This window comes from Pogona vitticeps, chromosome 3, assembly GCF_051106095.1.
Source record: "Pogona vitticeps strain Pit_001003342236 chromosome 3, PviZW2.1, whole genome shotgun sequence".
NCBI classification, from domain to species: Eukaryota; Metazoa; Chordata; class Lepidosauria; order Squamata; family Agamidae; genus Pogona; species Pogona vitticeps.
In genome coordinates, this window is record NC_135785.1 from 4,164,784 (window position 1) to 4,184,155 (window position 19,372).

Consider the following 19,372-nt stretch of genomic DNA (forward strand, 5'->3'; position numbering starts at 1 on the left):
CTTTAATACTGCAAAAGTATGATCTGATCCTTAAAACTTTCCTAACTCCCTGGCTTATGCAAATCTAATTGGCTTTTCTATTTACCATATTAAGGCCAGGTACAAAATTCCTGGGACATGCTCTTTTACAGCAGAAAGTCCCACCCCTAGGCCCCACCCCCAGGCTATGTGGTCAGGAGACAAAAGGAAAGCCCAGGAAAAAAGAAACTCAGCATGGCATCCATGCAAACAGACCTGGCCTTCGCCCTCAGCCCAGCTTCCTAGGGAAAAGAGTCCAGGGTCCTGGGACATGCTCTTTTACAGCAGGAAGTCCCACCCCTAGGCCCCACCCCCAGGCCATGTGGTCAGGAGACAAAAGGAAAGCCCAGGAAAAAAAAACTCAGCATGGCATCCATGCAAACAGACCTGGCCTTCGCCCTCAGCCCAGCTTCCTAGGGAAAAGAGTCCAGGGTCCTGGGACATGCTCTTTTACAGCAGGAAGTCCCACCCCTAGGCCCCACCCCCAGGCCATGTGGTCAGGAGACAAAAGGAAAGCCCAGGAAAGAAAAAACTCAGCATGGCATCCATGCAAACAGACCTGGCCTTCGCCCTCAGCCCAGCTTCCTAGGGAAAAGAGTCCAGGGTCCTGGGACATACTCTTTTACAGCAGGAAGTCCCACCCCTAGGCCCCACCCCCAGGCCATGTGGTCAGGAGACAAAAGGAAAGCCCAGGAAAGAAAAAACTCAGCATGGCATCCATGCAAACAGACCTGGCCTTCGCCCTCAGCCCAGCTTCCTAGGGAAAAGAGTCCAGGGTCCTGGGACATGCTCTTTTACAGCAGGAAGTCCCACCCCTAGGCCCCACCCCCAGGCCATGTGGTCAGGAGACAAAAGGAAAGCCCAGGAAAAAAAAACTCAGCATGGCATCCATGCAAACAGACCTGGCCTTCGCCCTCAGCCCAGCTTCCTAGGGAAAAGAGTCCAGGGTCCTGGGACATGCTCTTTTACAGCAGGAAGTCCCACCCCTAGGCCCCACCCCCAGGCCATGTGGTCAGGAGACAAAAGGAAAGCCCAGGAAAGAAAAAACTCAGCATGGCATCCATGCAAACAGACCTGGCCTTCGCCCTCAGCCCAGCTTCCTAGGGAAAAGAGTCCAGGGTCCTGGGACATGCTCTTTTACAGCAGGAAGTCCCACCCCTAGGCCCCACCCCCAGGCCATGTGGTCAGGAGACAAAAGGAAAGCCCAGGAAAGAAAAAACTCAGCATGGCATCCATGCAAACAGACCTGGCCTTCGCCCTCAGCCCAGCTTCCTAGGGAAAAGAGTCCAGGGTCCTGGGACATGCTCTTTTACAGCAGGAAGTCCCACCCCTAGGCCCCACCCCAGGCCATGTGGTCAGGAGACAAAAGGAAAGCCCAGGAAAAAAAAACTCAGCATGACATCCATGCAAACAGACCTGGCCTTCGCCCTCAGCCCAGCTTCCTAGGGAAAAGAGTCCAGGGTCCTGGGACATGCTCTTTTACAGCAGGAAGTCCCACTCCTAGGCCCCACCCCAGGCCATGTGGTCAGGAGACAAAAGGAAAGCCCAGGAAAAAAAAACTCAGCATGGCATCCATGCAAACAGACCTGGCCTTCGCCCTCAGCCCAGCTTCCTAGGGAAAAGAGTCCAGGGTCCTGGGACATGCTCTTTTACAGCAGGAAGTCCCACCCCTAGGCCCCACCCCAGGCCATGTGGTCAGGAGACAAAAGGAAAGCCCAGGAAAAAAAAACTCAGCATGGCATCCATGCAAACAGACCTGGCCTTCGCCCTCAGCCCAGCTTCCTAGGGAAAAAGGGGGTTTATTATACTTACTAAAGATCTTATGACTTCCATTTTCACTCCTCCTGTCTTGGAAAATCCAGCTGTCTTGGATAAATCTGTATGCACATTCTTGCATGTTTGGTAAATGGCTGCCAGATGGAGCAGCTTCGAGGTATTACCATATTAATTTCATATGATGGGAGTTGCGGATACATTCATGTACAGGAAACGTGGTGTGTACTGGGCTTGTGGCAGATACTAGTACTGTAGTAGCAGGAATATGATCAATCTGAATGGAGTTTGATGATTGGAGATGACCTGCCCAGCAATTGGATTAGTAACATAGTCCTATGTATGAAGTGTGCATAGCCCAAGAAAGTGGGTTTCATCAATGAAAGTGTGCCTGCTTATTTACTTTTTAAGTTGGCCAGTAAAAGGCATCATCCACTCCTGCAGTTGTCCTATGAGTTTGTATAGATGTACCCTGAATGCAATGCTTTTGCCCCATTTTCTTGATATGGTGATTTGATTTAGTTTTTGGTGCAGTGCTGCACAGTAGCAGAGACTGACGTTTCTTAAACCTTGAGCCGATTCACTTACATCGGGTCTTGTAAGCCATCTGAGACATCCAGTTCACTCAGCGTAAAGATCTTACAGCATTTATTTATTTAGTTCAGCTTATTTTAGCCAGCCTGGCTCAGTGTTTTCTCTTTGCCTGAAAAATAAGCTTACTTAAGATGTTGGCTGGGAGCCTGAACTGAAGGGTGGAAAGGAAGGCTGACTCAGTTGCTACTTAGGGAGATAATTTTGCTGGAGTTTGTCAAGGGTGAGTAAATCTGTGGGGAAAGTGCACGGCATTGTGATTTAGAAAGCAAGAACAAGGTCATACTGTACTTTTTACCTCTGACACATGTTTGTTATGGAAATGTTCATGGAAGGTCTGGGAAATTGTTCCTTAGGTGTTCTCTTATGTCTTTTCAATTAATTCATTGTATTTTAGCTCTTACAGATTCTTAGGATTATTTTGCCCCAGCCCTACTTGAAAGTAATTTATATACTGTATTGTAGTACAGTCTATTGCTGCCACATTTCAAATATATAATCTACTTCTCTCTTTAAGTTAAGAGGTGATGACAACATAGATATTGAAGTGCCATTATTCCTATTCGTGTTCCCCATCTTCTAGTGGGGGAGTAACTTACTGTATTGACCTTGCTTAAGAAACAGGGGAACCATGGACCAGATGGGAAGGAGCTGAAGTTCAAAATAAATTGGGCAACATCCAATTGAGAAAAACCGTGCATATGACAGCAATCACACAGCAGTTTCTCTTCTCTGATGAGCTATTGCAACCTGTTTGCCACCTGATTTCTGAATCTAATATCTCAACGAGACTTGGACAAGAAAGTGCTGGAAGGTGGGGGATGCTTATGCAGCTGACCTTATGCAGTAGGTTTGTAGCCGTTTTATGTTTTAAATAGCCAAAAGCACAAATGTGCAATGTACACTTCTGTAGTGAGTGAATAGGAGAGTTCGAACTTGAATCCAAAATTGTTTTTTTATTAGAAAAATAAAGATGACCAGGAGCACCTTAGCACAGTTAAAGTTAGTGCACCAGCTGTACCCATTCCAGTAGGGGTCTGATTTGGCTACATTGGCACACACCTTTGTTACATCTCAGCTGGATTACTATAACACTCTCTGTGTGGGGCTGCCTTTGGAAAGTATCTGGAAACTTCAGTGGGTCCAAAATGCAGCTGCCAGATTACGGATTGCGGCTGGTTAAGAATCACATAACCCCAGTGTTAAAGCAGCTCCACAGGCTACCAATCGATTTCTAGGCTAAATTCAAGCTATTGGTTCTGACCTATAAAGCCCTAAATGCAACATTACCTCTAATCTGCATGTGCACAGAGCTCCATTAGGGCTGTGCACCGGCAGCCGTGTTTAGTTCCAGTTTTAGATAAAGCTCCATGAGTGCACATGGGGCAAGGCTCCCATGCAGCTTGGCCAAAAATTAGAGGGAATGTTGTCTAAATGGCTTGGGTCCAGTCTGTCCGCATCTCCCTTTGAGAGCCTGCTCAAGTGTCAATATGAAAGGCTTTTCTTTCGGTCTCGCTACCTTCACAAGTGTGCTTGATGGGGACACAGACTTTGGAACTGCTTCCTGTAGGAGGCCAGGCTGGCCCCATCTTTGATGTCGTTCAGCAAGCAGACATAGACCTTTCTCTTCAGGCAAGCTTTCCCTTGATGACTAGCTGCCCAAGTGGGTTTTTTTTAAATGTGCTTTGAATGTGTTTTTGGTGTTGCTTATGTTTTGGTTTTTGGTATGGTATTTGTTTGATCCTTTTTAGTATTTGTATATTCACTGTTGTTAGCTTTTATGTTGTATTTTCATGATGTAAACCTTGGGTCCTTGTAAAGAGGAAAAGTGGGCTTAGGTAGATAGGTAGGATGGATGGACAGGCACTGTCCCTTTACCTAATCCCCATGTTTTGGCATTCATGTGGAAATTAATATTATTACAGCAACAAGATTTAAGAAGGTGTGCCAAATCTCTTACTTAGCAAGATCATAGAATCATAGAATAATGAAGTTGGAAGGGGCCTATAAAGCCATGAAGTCCAACCCCCTACTTCAGTGGAGGACTACAAATCAAAGGATATCTGTTGGGTAGTTGTCTAATATTTTTTAATGCCTCCGGTATTGGAAAACTCAGCACCTCTTGGGGTAATCGGTTCTGTTGCCATACTGCTCTAACAGTTAGGACATTTTTTCTGATATTCAACTGAAGTCTGGATTGCTGTACCCTGAGCCCATTGTTGCATGTCCTGCACTGTGGGATGATCAAGAACAAATCCTGCCCCTCCTCTGTATGACTACCTTTCAAGTATTTAAAAAGATATGTCATATCTCCCCTCATGCCCAGTTCTTTCAGTCTTTCCTCATAGGGCTTGGTTTCCAGTCCCCTAATCATCCTTGTTGCCCTTGTCTGAACTTGTTCTAATTTGTCAGCATCCTTCTTGAAGTGTAGCATCCAAAACTGGACAAGATGAGGCTTAACCATTGCAAAATAGAGGGGACCGAGTACCTCGTAGGATTTGGGGACTATACTTGTATAGTCTCCAAGGATATTGGAGATGGGCCAGAGGAAACAAGACAATCAGTGAAACTCAAGTTGGGAGTCAAATAGAACAAAATAGAATCTCAGGTTTGGAAGTATGGCCATCTGACCCACCACACTATTATTGGTAATTATTTGCTGTCATATATAACTAATTGAGTTTTTGAAGTTTATGAGACGTTCATGGAGTAACTTATTGCTTCCACACATACCCATGGCCAAGCAGTGATATGAATCTGAGTTACCTGTCTCCTAGTCAGTGGGACACTATCTACTACACCACTCTAGCTGTCATATCACACTATTGTACATCTGCTATCTGTAGACCCACACATTCCACATTTTTATTCTTTTTTTCTCTAATCTCCAAAATCATTACAAATTAGGAACAGGTGGATCTTTGCAGGGTTGAAGTGTACATATTTTTCACATTGCATAGTCAGTTCTTTACATTAAAGCATGCTTGGATTTAGAGGATTAAAATTGTAGGATTAAACATGCAGTGTTAATTGTGTCGCTGTCTGGGAAGAAGCTTGCAAATGAAGAACTGCCAAGGATTTGTAAAATCTGACTTGCTTTCTACTGGAGCAGAGGAAACTGGAAGCCTGTTAGAAAGTCTTTTCCTTATAAGGACCACTGTTCATGCATCCCTGCCCATATGACAGCCGTCAGAGCGATCACACAGCTTTGTAGGGTCACTGATATTGTGTATTTTAAACAAGGGCCCTGTTTTTTCTGTTAAAAGGAATAGTATTTCCAGTATTCATTTGGGAGTCCTTCCCTTTCTAATTGTGGTATTCATACAGGATGTATGGCATGCTATGCTTACACCGTATTAGAGTTTTAAAAGATTTTTGTTTTGTTTTGTTTTGCATTGCATGCAGTGTGTGTTCTAAAAATATTTCATGACCACTTACAGTGGGTAGTCAGTCTTTCAGTGTACAATTCTTGCAGATTGCATTAGTAAATGAGAATATGAGCCTGTAGACATTCTGTCAAGATAACTAAACAAAGGTGTTGTAGTACAGTATTGTCCCTGTATTGTCCCTGTGTTGCTGGCACTTCAAAATTAGGTCACTTCTAATTGCCTTGTAATGACTGCATTATCAAAGTTACGATCCTAGATATCCTTGCTAGGGCGTAAATCTCATTTAACTTTGCATCAGTGTGAAAATCACGTCACAGTTCATTGTTGTTTTTGCACAGAGCTGTAAAATGGAGCACAGAGAGAGAAGTATGACGTCTGATAGGTTACCGGCATGCCTAAAGAGCAGTGTAAAGAAAGACATTATAGATTGAAAGTCTCTCTATAGAAATTGGAGGTCTCAAATAAGGCAAACTTCAAAGAACACAAACTTGCAAAGAGGTGGAAGCACACTATTAAGGATGCAGAAAGGGGACATGTTCAACAGTCTACATTTATTCAGACACGGTCATGTCATCTTCTGGTTGCTGCACAGTGGTAGACGCTGTCTAGGTTTCTCATCACTTTCTTCCCAAGAATCAGGTACCTTTTAATTTTGTGGCTGCTATCACCCTCTGCAGTGATCATGGAGCCCAGGAAAATAAAATTTGTCACTGCCCCCATTTCTTCCCCTTCTATTTGTGGTGATGGGACCAGTGGCCATCATCTTAGGTGGGTTTTTTTTTTTTTTGATGTTGAGCTTCAGACCATTTTTATTTATTATTTATTATTTATTTATTTTATTTATATCCCGCCTATCTGGTCGGTTAAGACCACTCTAGGCGGCTAACAGCATAAAATAGTACAGTATAAAAAAATTTAAATAGAAGAAACCTTAGGAGGGAGGAAACAATAGGAGAGGGGGAGGAGAGGGCATCAGGAATTGTCTGGAGGGAAGGCCTGCCGAAACATTCATGTTTTTAGTTGATTTTTAAAGATACCCATACTCAGGAGGTAGGTTGTTCCAAAGGCGAGGAGCCACCGCCGAGAAGGCCCGATTTCTTGTCTTTACCTTCTGGGCCTCCCTCGGCGTTAGGCTCCTCAGCCTCACCTCCTGGCTCGCACGAGTGACACGAGTAGATCTTGGTGGAGTAGGCGTTCCGCCAAGTATTTTGGTTCTCTCCTCTTTCACCCTCATTAAGAGGTTCTTTAATTCCTCCCCACTTTTTACCATCAGAGTGGTATCATCTGCATATATTTTTTAATATTACGACTTAGGAAAATAAGACCTTTCCCTGAAAATAAGACCTAACCTGATAATAAGCCCTAGTATGATTTTTCAGGATGCTTTTGTGTGTGTGTGTGTGTGTGTGTGTGTGTGTGTGTGTATAGTAAAAAAAAACATATAAAGGTTGTATTTAAGGGGGAAATTACATGATTATAAATATATGTATCTCTGTCACCCAATTTGGTTCCACCTCAGTAAACGTTTAATTCTTTGACATTTCCAGTGTCTGAAAAGGGCTTGACTTTGGTTACCCAGAATTGCAGAGGAAGAAGACTGGTTGAGTTGTGAAGGGATTGAGGGTGAAATTTATGTTCAAGTTACCTCCACTGGTCAAAGTGAACCTTGAAATGGCCTTTTTTGGGAAAACAGAGTGAGTATTCAGGATTGATTTTGAAAGATTAGAGGCCCGTAGGAAACCTTATCAGGGAAATGTGCTGCTCGCACAACCCTCTAGGAGCAGAAATATCCCACTCTTTCTTTTAAAAAGAGCCCATCTGCGCTCTAAAGGAATATACATGATAGCAAATAGTCCTGGAAATTTTAATATGTTTTCCCAGAATTTCCAAGACTGAATGACATCCTACTGTACACCTGGTGTACATCTCCATGTGCGCAGAAGGAATGACATCAAAAGCAATGGCAAATTGCTACTGACTAAAGGCTTAATTTGGCAAATTCAGGGGCCACGTGACTTGTGCACATTCAGTTGCACAATGCAATGAATTCATGTACATTCCGAAATTGCCAAAGAAGCTTTTAGTTAGTAATGATTTGCTGCTGCTGTCACTTCCAGTGTGCCTGCTCAGCGGTGCAACAGGATTTCAGCCATTGTAATATACTTAGTGGGGAATAAGAACCAGGAATCACTTCAGTCAGGATTGGCAAATAGGAGCAGTTGTGTTTGCTATTCTCTATATATTGCACTCCTTTGAACACTAGTGCCACTAATCCAGTTTGAAAACAATGTATTTTTCCGATGGTATCTACTAGCCGATACCCAGTGTGGTGTTGTGGATAGACTCCGTCTGAATCTGTGCTTGGCCATAGGAACTCACAGGGTGGCATTGGTATAACCACTCCTTAAATAACTCCTTTACCTTGAAAGCCCTATGAGGGCTGCTATATGTAGGTTCAGACTCGACAGCGCAGAACTCATGCATGTATGCTAAATGGAATGTTAGGAGGGAAAGAGAGATTCAGCTAAATGATCTATACAGATGCTTATAGAACCTAATGAAACTGAGGCTCCAGTCAAAGAACTGCTGAGTATGCCTCTGGGTATCATTTGCTGAGCAATGTAAGATGGGGAATATGGTGTGAACAGGATTTGCACCAGATGGGGATTTGCTCTTATCCAACATGGTTCTTCTTATAAGAAGAAGACTTCTTACATGTTTGTTTCTCAAAATATTTGTGTACTGTATATTGTAGGTTCATGGACATGTTGGTTTAAATTAAACTTACACAGCCAAAGTCCAGTTTGATGTTTTCAAACCTGTTGTTTTCAAAATCATCAACACATATATTCTCTTACTTTAAAAAAATGGTGGGATCTTCATTTATTACAAATTTTGACAGTGAAAGAAACGTTTGTCTAAACATAAATTTGTAATTGTAAGGTTATAACAATACTGAATCCTAACTTGCATTATTTTTTCATTATGGAGTTGACTTTTAGCTTTTGCCATTTTTTGCAATTAAAATCTAGTTCCTTTTTCCATGAGGTAATTAGATTTATTTGCAACGATTTTAAATGTTCAGGACTAGTCTTGTTCATCCTTGCAGAAAGTGTGTGTAAAGGGTTATTTCCTCATTTTGTTCATGAGAAACTAATAAGAAGTGGAGAGGAGTTAATGAAAGCAGTCAGTAAGTCTGAGACTTGTTCTGTAAGTCGTGGTGGCCTAAAGCACATTCAGCATCTCAGCATCTAAATAGAGCAAGATTGAATTTTCATCTTACAGGCATCTTCAGTTACCATTTTCTTTCATTTCAAGAGTAAGGTTGTTTAATTCAGCCCAGGCTGGATAAAAATCAAACTGACCTATATCATGATTTAAATTTTTTACTGTAATTGTTTTTATTTAAATCATCAAAAATCCATTAAAATTGTAATCATGATTTCAATCAAATTGAATTAAATCAAATCCACTCTTGTTTGCCAGACACTGGTCTGAGGCAAGAAATAAATTTTATTGTATTTTGATTGAGATCAGGAGAGAGACCACCCACAGTAAAAAGTTCTACATAGTCCCTAATGTATGTGCACTAGTATTACCAGGGGATAACATAACAAGTGTAATAGCCTCGTTATGTCAGTGGTAATAATTTTCTTTCTCATTTAAGTAAAGTGTAAAGTTTTTAAAAAATCACCACATTGGCAGATTAGCATCTACAGTTATTTCGTTGTCTGTCTCTCCACAGACTCATCATAGTGGCCACCCTTGGGGTTGGTGAAACTGAACTTTTTGCCCCTTTGACATATTTGCACCCAAGAAAACAGGCTGGTTCTATCTTACACGTGAGGTGTGGCTTTTATTTCCAGTTCAGTCATGGTACTTCATGGCCTTTTCTTGAGCTTACAGTCTTACCATGGTGAATCCCAAGATCATGGTGGGAACATTTTTGACCTCCAGAGGTTTTGCCACCATCCAGCCACGCCCAATAAGTGGTAAAGAATTGTGTTATAAAAATAGGAAGCTCTGACGGTTCTCTAGCTGTTCTGATGGTTGACGGACTTCTGTTAGCACTTGGAGTAATATCTACAGCAGGATAAATGGACACTGAGAAAGAAAAGTTCCTGTTTAAGAAAGATTTATGGACAGGAGAATTTGCATTGTTTTGCAGGAGTTAAATCTTGTGGTTTTAAAATAAACTTAGGTCAAAGAATATTTCTGCCATATCAGCAAGGAGGAAGGCATGAGATCATGATATCCTCCTGTTTCAGGATATCCTCCAAGCATGGAATCAAGTCGTGTTTATTGCAAGGGACCTTGTTTCAGTGTTTGTGACAACAAACAGGACAAGCCAGTTAAAAACTTGGTTATTCAAGAAGGCCTTCCCTCCAGTCAATTAAGTCTTTCTCTCTTTTTTTTTCTTTGCTATTCCATCTTGGTAATCCTCTCTTTAAATTAATTGTTTTAAATTGAAATTTGTAATTTTATGATTTTATATATTTTTATACTGTTTTGTTTTATTTTGTAAGCCGCCCCGAGTAGACATGGTCTAGAGGGGCGGGGTAAAAAAATCAAATAAATAAACAAACAAACAAACAAACAAACAAACAGGCAGACACTTGCTAAAATCCCAGACACTTGCTAAAATCATAGTGGGAATGTAGATTTTTCTTCCTATTTTTATTGACCCAGAATATTATGTGCCTGTGCTCCATAATCAGAGTTCCTTCAGGAGTTTAAAAAGTTTAAAAATTTACGGACAGGATCCTAATAAGTGCTGCTGCATAGCTTAGTTTTAAGGTGGTCTTGAAAGGCTTCCAGAGTTCTGGAGGCTGCCCATGTCCATCTCCAGATTTTGGAGTCTTGCCATTGCTGTCCTGACCCTACTGCCTGCAGATTCTGTCTCGACCAAGAAAAATGTTTTCAACTGGAAGAACCCTCTTGTACTCTCTAGTGCAGTGGTCCCCAACCTTGGGCCTCCAGATGTTCTTGGACTGCAGCTCCCAGAAGCCCTCACCACCACCTCTGCTGGCCAGGATTTCTAGGAGTTGAAGTCCAAGAACATTTGGAGGCCCAGTGTTGGGGACCACTGCTCTAGTGGACAAAAAAGTTTACAAAAAATTAAATATGTGAGGGGAACCTCAGGGTGCTTGGGGACCCCCAAAACATGGCAAAATCCCCCCATCTCCTGGAAAGCAGAAGATAACATTTTGAGCAAAAAAAATCTGTTTTTGTTTTTTGTTTTTGTTTGTGTGTTTGTATGCTCGAAGGCTTTCACGGCCGGGATCCAATTATTGTTGTAGGTTTTTCAGGCTGTCTGGCCGTGTTCTTGAGGTTGTTCTTCCTTACGTTTTGCCAGTCCCTGTGGCTAGCATCTTCAGAGGACAGGAGTCAGAACTCTGTCTGTGCTCTGGTACATTTTGTGGGATAGTTGAGTATTTATAGCTGTGGGATCAGCTTTTTGTTCTTTTCAGAAGACTGGGTGATTGTGGTGATCAGTGTTTTTTTTTTGTTGTGGGTGTATTCTTGTGATAAGGGGGATAGATGATCTGTCACTGTAATTGATGGGTGTAGTTAGCTGGTCTTTTGTGTGTGTTTTTTTTTTAAAGAGTGGGATCTCAGGTTCCCCATCAGAGTCCAAGGGCTCATACTCTCTGAACAAGCTTATTACTGTTTTTCTTTTGAGCATAGGATCCCTTTTATATACTGTACTTCAGACACCTTTGTCAGCTTCTATGATTTTTGGAAAGGATTTCCCATGTAGCACAGCTTTTTAAGGAAATGAAAAAAGAAGAATTGACAAAATTCCAGTATTTTGGGTCCTTTATGGCAGTGTTCCCCAACCTTTTTAATACTAGGGACTAGTTTTCTTGAAGACCATTCTTCCAAGGACCGGTAGGGGGGGTGGGGGGTGGGCTGCCGCCACCAGCGTCTGTGAATGGGGGCGTCCGTGCGTGGGGGTACTTGTTATGCAGTACTGTAGTATGTTATGCATTAAGCACCATTTCCCATTGAAATGCATGGGAACAGGATTAATCCGTTCCAGCATTTAAAAAAAAAAATTACACAAAATAAATAAAATAAAAATAAACAGAGCAAGTCCCATGCTGGGACTGAGAAAAAAAACACCACAAATCCAAAAACAAAAAAGCACAGAAAAATAACCCCCAGTCCAAACCCCACCCAGAAGAGTTTTTAAAAAGGAAAAAGGCAGCATTTTACCAGTCCAAAGCCTCCTCAACCTCGTGGACTTCCATAGCTGCTGCTGGGAGGCCTCCGGCAGGCCTCCGGCACTTCCACCACCGCCTGGAAAGTGAGCAGCGTTGACGGGCCCAGCGGCGGAACGTAAGAGCCCGGGAAATTCAAATGGCCTCCCCACTTGGCTCTGTCTCCAACTGCTGGGTCCGTCCGCGGGGGTGGTGGAAATAGTAACCTTCCCCTGGTATGACTGCACTGCAAACATGCAGTTCCTGATAGACGCACATTTAGACTGGCTTTTCGGGGGTGTTGGTGGAGGTGGGGGGCGGAGGCTGTAATATCCTTCCTTCCCGCCTCTCCCTGGAGAAAAGGAGCTTTCCGGGAGGGGATGGTGAACAGGAAAAGGGTTCGGGAGGGAAGAGCTCAGCCAGCACCCCCCCTGTCTGCCTTCCTCGCCTCGAAAATACACAGCCACCCCCTGAAGGCTTCCTATGTATGCATTTAGGCTTCACCGGTTTTTGCCAATGCCCAAGGAAAGTCCGCGCAGCTGCGCCTCCGATCCTGGACAAGGCGCGTTTCCAAGGCAGTAACTTTTGTGAAGACCAAACTAGCCCAGCTAGCCACCCCAGTCCTCAAACGGCAAGCTTCCCCGCCTGGCGAAAAAATCAGATCTGTTTCCGAGACAGGGGCTCTCCTTCCTTGCCACGAGAAAGGGACCCGGACCCCCCCAACCAGGACTTCGGTTTTGGAAATGTGGAAAGAAAGGCTAGGCATTCCAGGCTTGCGCCCCACGCAAGTTTGAGGTGCTTTCTCCAAACTCCCACTAATCGTAGGAGAGACCCTTTCCTTCTCGTCCCCCCACCCACAAACACGGCCAAAGAGAGAGAGAGAGATTGAGCCCTGACAGGGCAGACGAGGACAAAGCGGCCGCCCCGAGGGGAAAAGGTGGCACGAGCTCTCTCCCTCTGGGTGGTGGTTTTGGCGGGACAATGTGCAGCCGACGGGGACTGAGGAACTGAGACCAGGAGACAGGGAGGAGGGCGGGGGGGTGCACCGGCAAGACGCAGGAAAGGCTGAGAAAGCGGGACAAGGAGGCTGTCCGGGCGGTCCTGCTGCACTGGAGGAAATGGCTTCCCAGCCACCTCCATGCCCTCTCATGCAGCGCGATGAGTCCTTGCTGAACGGCAAGTGCAGCCAGGCAGGTGGGCAGCCCTGGGCGAGGATTGACCGCCATCCCCCCATCTCCAGGCAAAGGCAACCCTCAGCTGGGGCCAGCCTTGCCCAGGGCTGCCCACCCTCCCTTGCTCTCTATCCCTCTTCTTCACTTATCCGGGAAAGAGAAGAGCAGCAAGGATGGCAGCGGCGGCACCCCGCTGTCCTCTCCAGCTGGCTCCTCTGCTCTTCTCTTTCCCGGCTAAGTGAAGAAGAGGGACAGAGAGCAAGGGAGGGTGGGCAGCCGATGGAAGGTGCTCAGCAGGGAGGGAGGGGGCCGCCCAGGCTGCATCTTGGAGCTAAGGCCAGCGCGTCCCCCTCCCTCCCTGCTGAGCACTTTCAATCGGCGAGTCAAGCCGGGCTCCGGTGGCAGGGGATGTTTCCCCTGCCGGAGAAGGAGGAGGCGAGGGCTCCCGGGCAGGGCAGCCAGGAGCAATGGAGCCGCTGCTGCAAGGGCAGGAGCGAGGCTCCGATGGAGGCTCCAGAAGGCCAGCCCCACTCGGGGGCAGCAGCGGAGGGGAAGCCGCCCTCCTGGATCCTCTTCCACAGAGGAGGAGCAGCGCCCCTTGCAGCCCAGCCCAGCCCACCTTTCCCGCCCAGGAAGAGGCGACCGCAGCTGGGCAGGAAGCAGCAGGATTGGCCGCTCGCCCTGGGTGGGATGGCGCCGAGCACAGTGACCAGCCATTGGCGCTTCCTGGGTGGGCTGCCCACAACAGCTTCCCTGCAGCAAAGGAGTGCTGGGGGACCCATTAGGATGGAAACACACCCCTCAGCCAGTTCGACACACCCCGTGGGGGAGGCGGGGGGGCAGAGACTTGTCTCCGTGGCCCAGTTCCGGTAAGCCCGGGGACCGGCACTGGGCCATGGTCCGGGGGTTGATGACCCCTGCTTTATGGAGAAAGATGGGGTAACATATTTTAAATAGATCAGTATATTTCCTTTTCTCAGTATCAGACTTTATTCTTATTCCATCAGTATACTTAATAAAGTTTCATAATCAGAAGTAGGTGTCTGTATAGATAGAGTCTAAGGTGTGGAATATGGAATAGACGGTGGGGGAGATAGCAGAAAAAGAAGCATTCAGAGAGTTTGAGGAGGCAGGGGTCAGAGGAAGAATTGAGTATCCTCAGTCTAATACTTTACTTGTTTTAGGATGCTTTTGTAGAAGTTTCGTCAGAGAGTAAGGTGTTCCCAAAGAAATGCAAACTGAACAAGTGCATCTTATCCCAGCCATTAAACAAGGTAGTATTTATTAATGTCTACTACCTGAAAAACGCTTTCCTTCTATTTTAAAAAATGGGATTTTAGATTTAAAAACCAATTTGCTTTAAATCAGAGGATGTTAAATTCTCCTTTAATAATTGCTTTACAGTGGTATCTGAACAATGTAAATATTGAACCTTGTGCCTTCAACACCTTTTGTAAGACACATTCAGAGCAAGTTTTATTTTCCGTGTTTAGGGACAAATGGAGACAAAAATACAGTATGTGGCTTTAGAGGTCAGTCATTTTACAGTCTGTAGCTTGTTATTATGCAAGTTTTGAATATTTGGAGTCTTGTCAACTGAAGGGCATGAACATTTACATTCCATGTGGTGGAAAAATATTCATCTTGGTAATTACCAAGCTTTTCCTTCTGGAAAGTTGTGGACATTTAGTCTTCCAGGAAGAGATCTTTTTAATCTTATTACATAAGTGTAGAATCAACCAAACATAAATTCTTCATTTTGAATTACTTTCCTATACTGTTATATATTCCTTTTTAGAAAAGTCATGAGAGCATCTTGACTAGAGATACATGCGTCTCTTTTAATTGTAATATGATGTGTCTGTGTGTATAAATGAATACATTTTAAAAATTGGCGTATCATCTTTTTAGAACTTAGATCCTCCCTTATTATTTAAATCAGTGGTTGAAATATCCTTAAATTAAATCATTTCACCCATGGCATGTTGGTTGCTTGGCTGTTCCCAAGCCTATAATTGCCTCCAGAACAGATGTGTTGTGTGTTTTTCCTTCAAGGAAAGGAGAGGGAACTGGGTTCATTCTGCCCACCAGCTCCCACGCGCCACAGTTACTTCTTTCTTAAATGTTGGCTGATTTCTCCATTTTGGGAAAGTATATGTTATACATTATGTTAAAAGAATATGCTTGCACCTTAGTAATTTGCTGATATGGTTGCTAGACTGAAAACCAAAAATCTGGTCCCTGTTGTATGCGACTATGGGTTATTATTGCCTAGTAGCAAAGCCTGGAGTTTTGCTGTAAATGTGTCTAGTAGTTGTATGTGCTTTTGTGATCCTTGTTACCAGGCAGTACATCTGTATATGATATTCAGCCAATGCTGATCAGCTAAGTTGCATTGAGCCTCCCGCTGTGCCACAAGCACGAGGCAAGAATTACAATCAGATGAGCCAAGTTGCTCTTTGCCCATAAAGCAACCTCATAAGAAAGAGACTGAATTCCTCTGTGTCTTCACGTAATGTAAAGTTACGCCATCTTGAGTGTGCCAGGCCTCAGGCTCAGGCAACAAGGATTGCACAGTGCAACCACACAATTAACTGCACAGTTCCTGCTGTGACCTTTGGCTAGAACACATGCTTTGGGAATAGCACTTCTGCTGTGCTGCAAACTTCAGATTTGATTCTGTAGCTTTGTATTGTGAATGCAGAGTTGGCTGCATAACAAGATTTGGCCAGTGGCATATTACTGCATATTCTTAAGGAACTAAACATTAAAATATTTCCCATTTTCTCGCATCAAAACTTAGGAATCTGTGGTTCAAAGGACACTGTTGCATAGGACTCAAAGCCCACGTATTTCTGGGTTATGAAACCTATGTGTTTCTACAAATTATAATTAAGATCAGCCTTAGTTAAGGGTTCATATGTAATGTTAGAATTGCGGACTTCTTGTTTTTCTCCTTTTGGCTGTGCCACAGAGGATGTAGATTCTGTGAATGTCTTGCTGTAGATCCCTCCCCATGATATCTGAAGTGCTCATTCTCATTAATACATCGGTTTGCTGTCTTGCACACATATATATGCAGAGAGACATATCCAGCCATCTGCCACATCTCTGGGATGTGCAACAGTGGAACCGTCAGCTGGTGCACATGCAAATGTACTGCTTGCCTCCCTTGTCTCTTGGGGGTTGTAGAGCAGTGGGATCATTACCTATATTGGTTGTTGTATGTTTTTAAGGCTGTTTGGCCATGTTCTAGAGGTTTTTCTTCCTAACCTTTTGCCAGTCTCTGTGGCTGGCATCTTCAGAGGACAGGAGCTAAAACTCTGTGTTCTGGTGTAGTGTGTGGGATCGTTGAGTATTTGTAGCTGTGGGATCAGCTTTTTGTCCTTTTCAGGAGAATGGGTGAATATTGTGATCAGGGTGTTTTTTGTTATGGGTGTATTGTTGTGATAAGGGGGAGATGATCTGTCACAGTGATTGATTGGTGTAGTTAGCTAGTCCATCAGCTACATTGCCTGATGCAAGGAGTCTTGGTAGGGAGCAGGCTTAGGATAATGGGCTGAACTGCCACACTAGTATAGCTTTGATAGCTGCTGTCATGGCCTCCACAGTGTTACCAAACGCTAGGGTTTCTTCAGACAAGTTGATTGGGTTCTGGTGCTATGGCTAGGCAACTGCCACCACTTCTGCTCTTCTAAGGTAGCCGTTTTGGCTTTAGATGACTACACCTGTTGAGCCTTACTGCTGCTACGTCCTCGCTCCAGTCTGTCTGATGTCTTGCTCATGCAGTTTACACAGTCTTTCTGGCTACTAATACATGCATGCAGAACATCATGAGAATTGAGAGGAAATTCTTCATAAAACTGGAAGGCCAGAAGCTGTTAACATCAGTCAGTAACCTTTGGAGTCACTTTTTATTATAAAGCTAAGCCTCTGTGTTTTGGGATCCAGATTCCATTCCAAATCGTAATCCTTGCATTTCAGCACCTATGTCACTTCTTATTAGAGAGTGGCTATCCTCTCACCTTTTTACAGATGAATGGATGAGGTATAGAGCGCCAACAAATTATTTATATTGTATTTATACTGTATTTTAATAAGTAGCCGAGGCACGCCAGAAAACCTGTACAGATGAAACGTATAAGAAAACATAATCCCAGCTTCCTTTTACAAGGCATTTTGTTTTGTTAATTGGCAAATCCCTTTTTAAATTCATGTCCTTGTTTTTACTGCCATGCTGGTCACTGTGATTGAAAGCCTCTTCATCACAGTCAGTTCTCATCACTGTGTTCAGTGTACGGAAGAATGTACTTCCCATCTTCTCACTGTTCTCCTTTAGCTAGGAAGACTGACAGACAGATATGGGCAGCTACAGAGGTTGTGTGCAATGATGCATGTATAAAGGTAGTGCATGCAAGAGCTGCCTCATTCCTTTTTGTTCTTGTACATAGTTCTCTAAAATTCCTCTTCCTCCAGTCTTCCGCACAAGGCAGAATTTACCTGTTGACAATCTGCAACAGGTGAATTACTGCTACACGCACTGTAAACTAAGGGATTTATGAATTACGGAATTTACAGGTGATTGAGTTATGAGCCACCCAGATCCTGTTTGTGCCCTGTTATATAGTGTATTGGTGCATTGTGCTCTACCCGTTTCCACTGATTTACATTGTTTATTTGTTTTTCTTTCAGATTTATCGCGGAACAGACTCTCGGAGTTGCCTGCAGAAGTTTGTCTCTTCGTGTCTCTTGAGAGCCTTAATTTGTACCAGAACTGCATTCGCTATATTCCAGAAGCCACTGTGAATTTACAGTCATTAACATTTCTGAATATCAGGTAAATATGACATAGTAGTAATAACCTCTTAGTATTAGTACTCAATAACTGCATTGATGCTGTAAAGGAATCCGCAGTCTTTCTTTCGCAACACATGAGCAATAATGATCTTTAAAAGGTCATTATTAGAGATGGGAGTATTCGTATATGAATATCCTCGCAGAGGTAGAAATAACGAGGGTTATTTTATAATAACCTCATAAAATAATGACTAGAGATGGAGGTATTTGTATTTGTACATTCCTGCACAGGTGGAAATAATGAGGGTTATTTCGCCGCTGCCACCGGCTCTGTGGAAGCTCCCTATCGTGCTGTTCTCCGCAATCAATTACCCAGTCCTGTCAGGAGGCGGGATGAATTTCACCACTGCCGCCAGCTCCCAGATTCCGCTGTTCTCCACAATTAGCCACTTTCCAACCTAGCAGAGAGGCTTGTCATCCCGCCTCCTGCCAGGACTGGGTAATCAATTGCAGACAGCAGCATGATAGGAAGCTTTCGCAGAGCTGGCAGCACCGGCGAAATAACCCTCATTATTTCCACCTGTGCAGGGATATACAAATACGAATACCTCCATCTCCGGTCACTATTTTATAAAGTTATCATAAATTGGAAATGATAGTTGGCCCATTTCAGCAAAATTCTGTCCTATGGAATTTTTGACTCATCAGCTTGAGAGGTTTGTCCAGGCAAGAATGAAAGTAATGTGTTGTCTGAGAAAGGCACAGGGTACTTCACATTTCCAACCTTCAGTGCTGCTTTGAAGGGGCTGTGTCCCCATGAAAATACTGGCTGTAATTGAAGGACTTCCGCAAGTGTAACAGGGCTCTCTGGGTTTCCTTTCCTAACAGCACTTTTTGTACTCTACTGGAAATCCTGTCCAGGGGATCCGTTGATTTTTCAGGTCATCGTATGTGATTGTGAAGGACTGCAGCTGGGCGGATATGATGGGATGGCAGTGGAGCTAGAAAATTTCCTTTTAGGTTCCCTTCAGTACTAGTTTTGTTCCAAAGGTTTCTTAGCATGTCCTCTTGTGAAAACCTAAATCTGTACTGACTTGCTTGCCATGTGTTATATCTTCTTATATCTGTGCTCTATAGTGCATGACAGTTTTTCCAGAAGTTCTTTTAAGCAGTTTCTGTAGCACACCTAATGAAAACAATGTAAAAATAGGCCGTCGTTTGCTTTGGCACTGTCTTCCAGGCCAATTCAGTTGTGCTTGGCTTCCTTTGTGTTTTTTTACGTTGAGTTTTTAAAAAGAAAAGGATGTGAGTCAGAGGACAACTTCCTCTGGTTGTGCGTTTCAAAATATTTATTATATGCTGCTATTTGACTCTGGGCAATGCTTGATGAGAGGAGTTTGCAACGCAAAGATTGAATTTCTTTCTTTTA

General features: G+C 43.8%; 1 protein-coding gene across 11 annotated transcripts in view; it reads left to right on the top strand.

The window, feature by feature from the left end:
- LRCH3 (leucine rich repeats and calponin homology domain containing 3) overlaps positions 1-19,372 on the top strand; it is a 112,059-nt gene that overhangs the window by 22,761 nt on the left and 69,926 nt on the right. For all 11 annotated transcript variants that reach the window (XM_072996342.2, XM_078389736.1, XM_072996347.2 and 8 more), the window contains exon 2: positions 17,839-17,983. In XM_072996342.2, the coding sequence (XP_072852443.2) occupies positions 17,839-17,983 (145 nt within the window). The remainder of the gene's footprint in view (positions 1-17,838; positions 17,984-19,372) is intronic.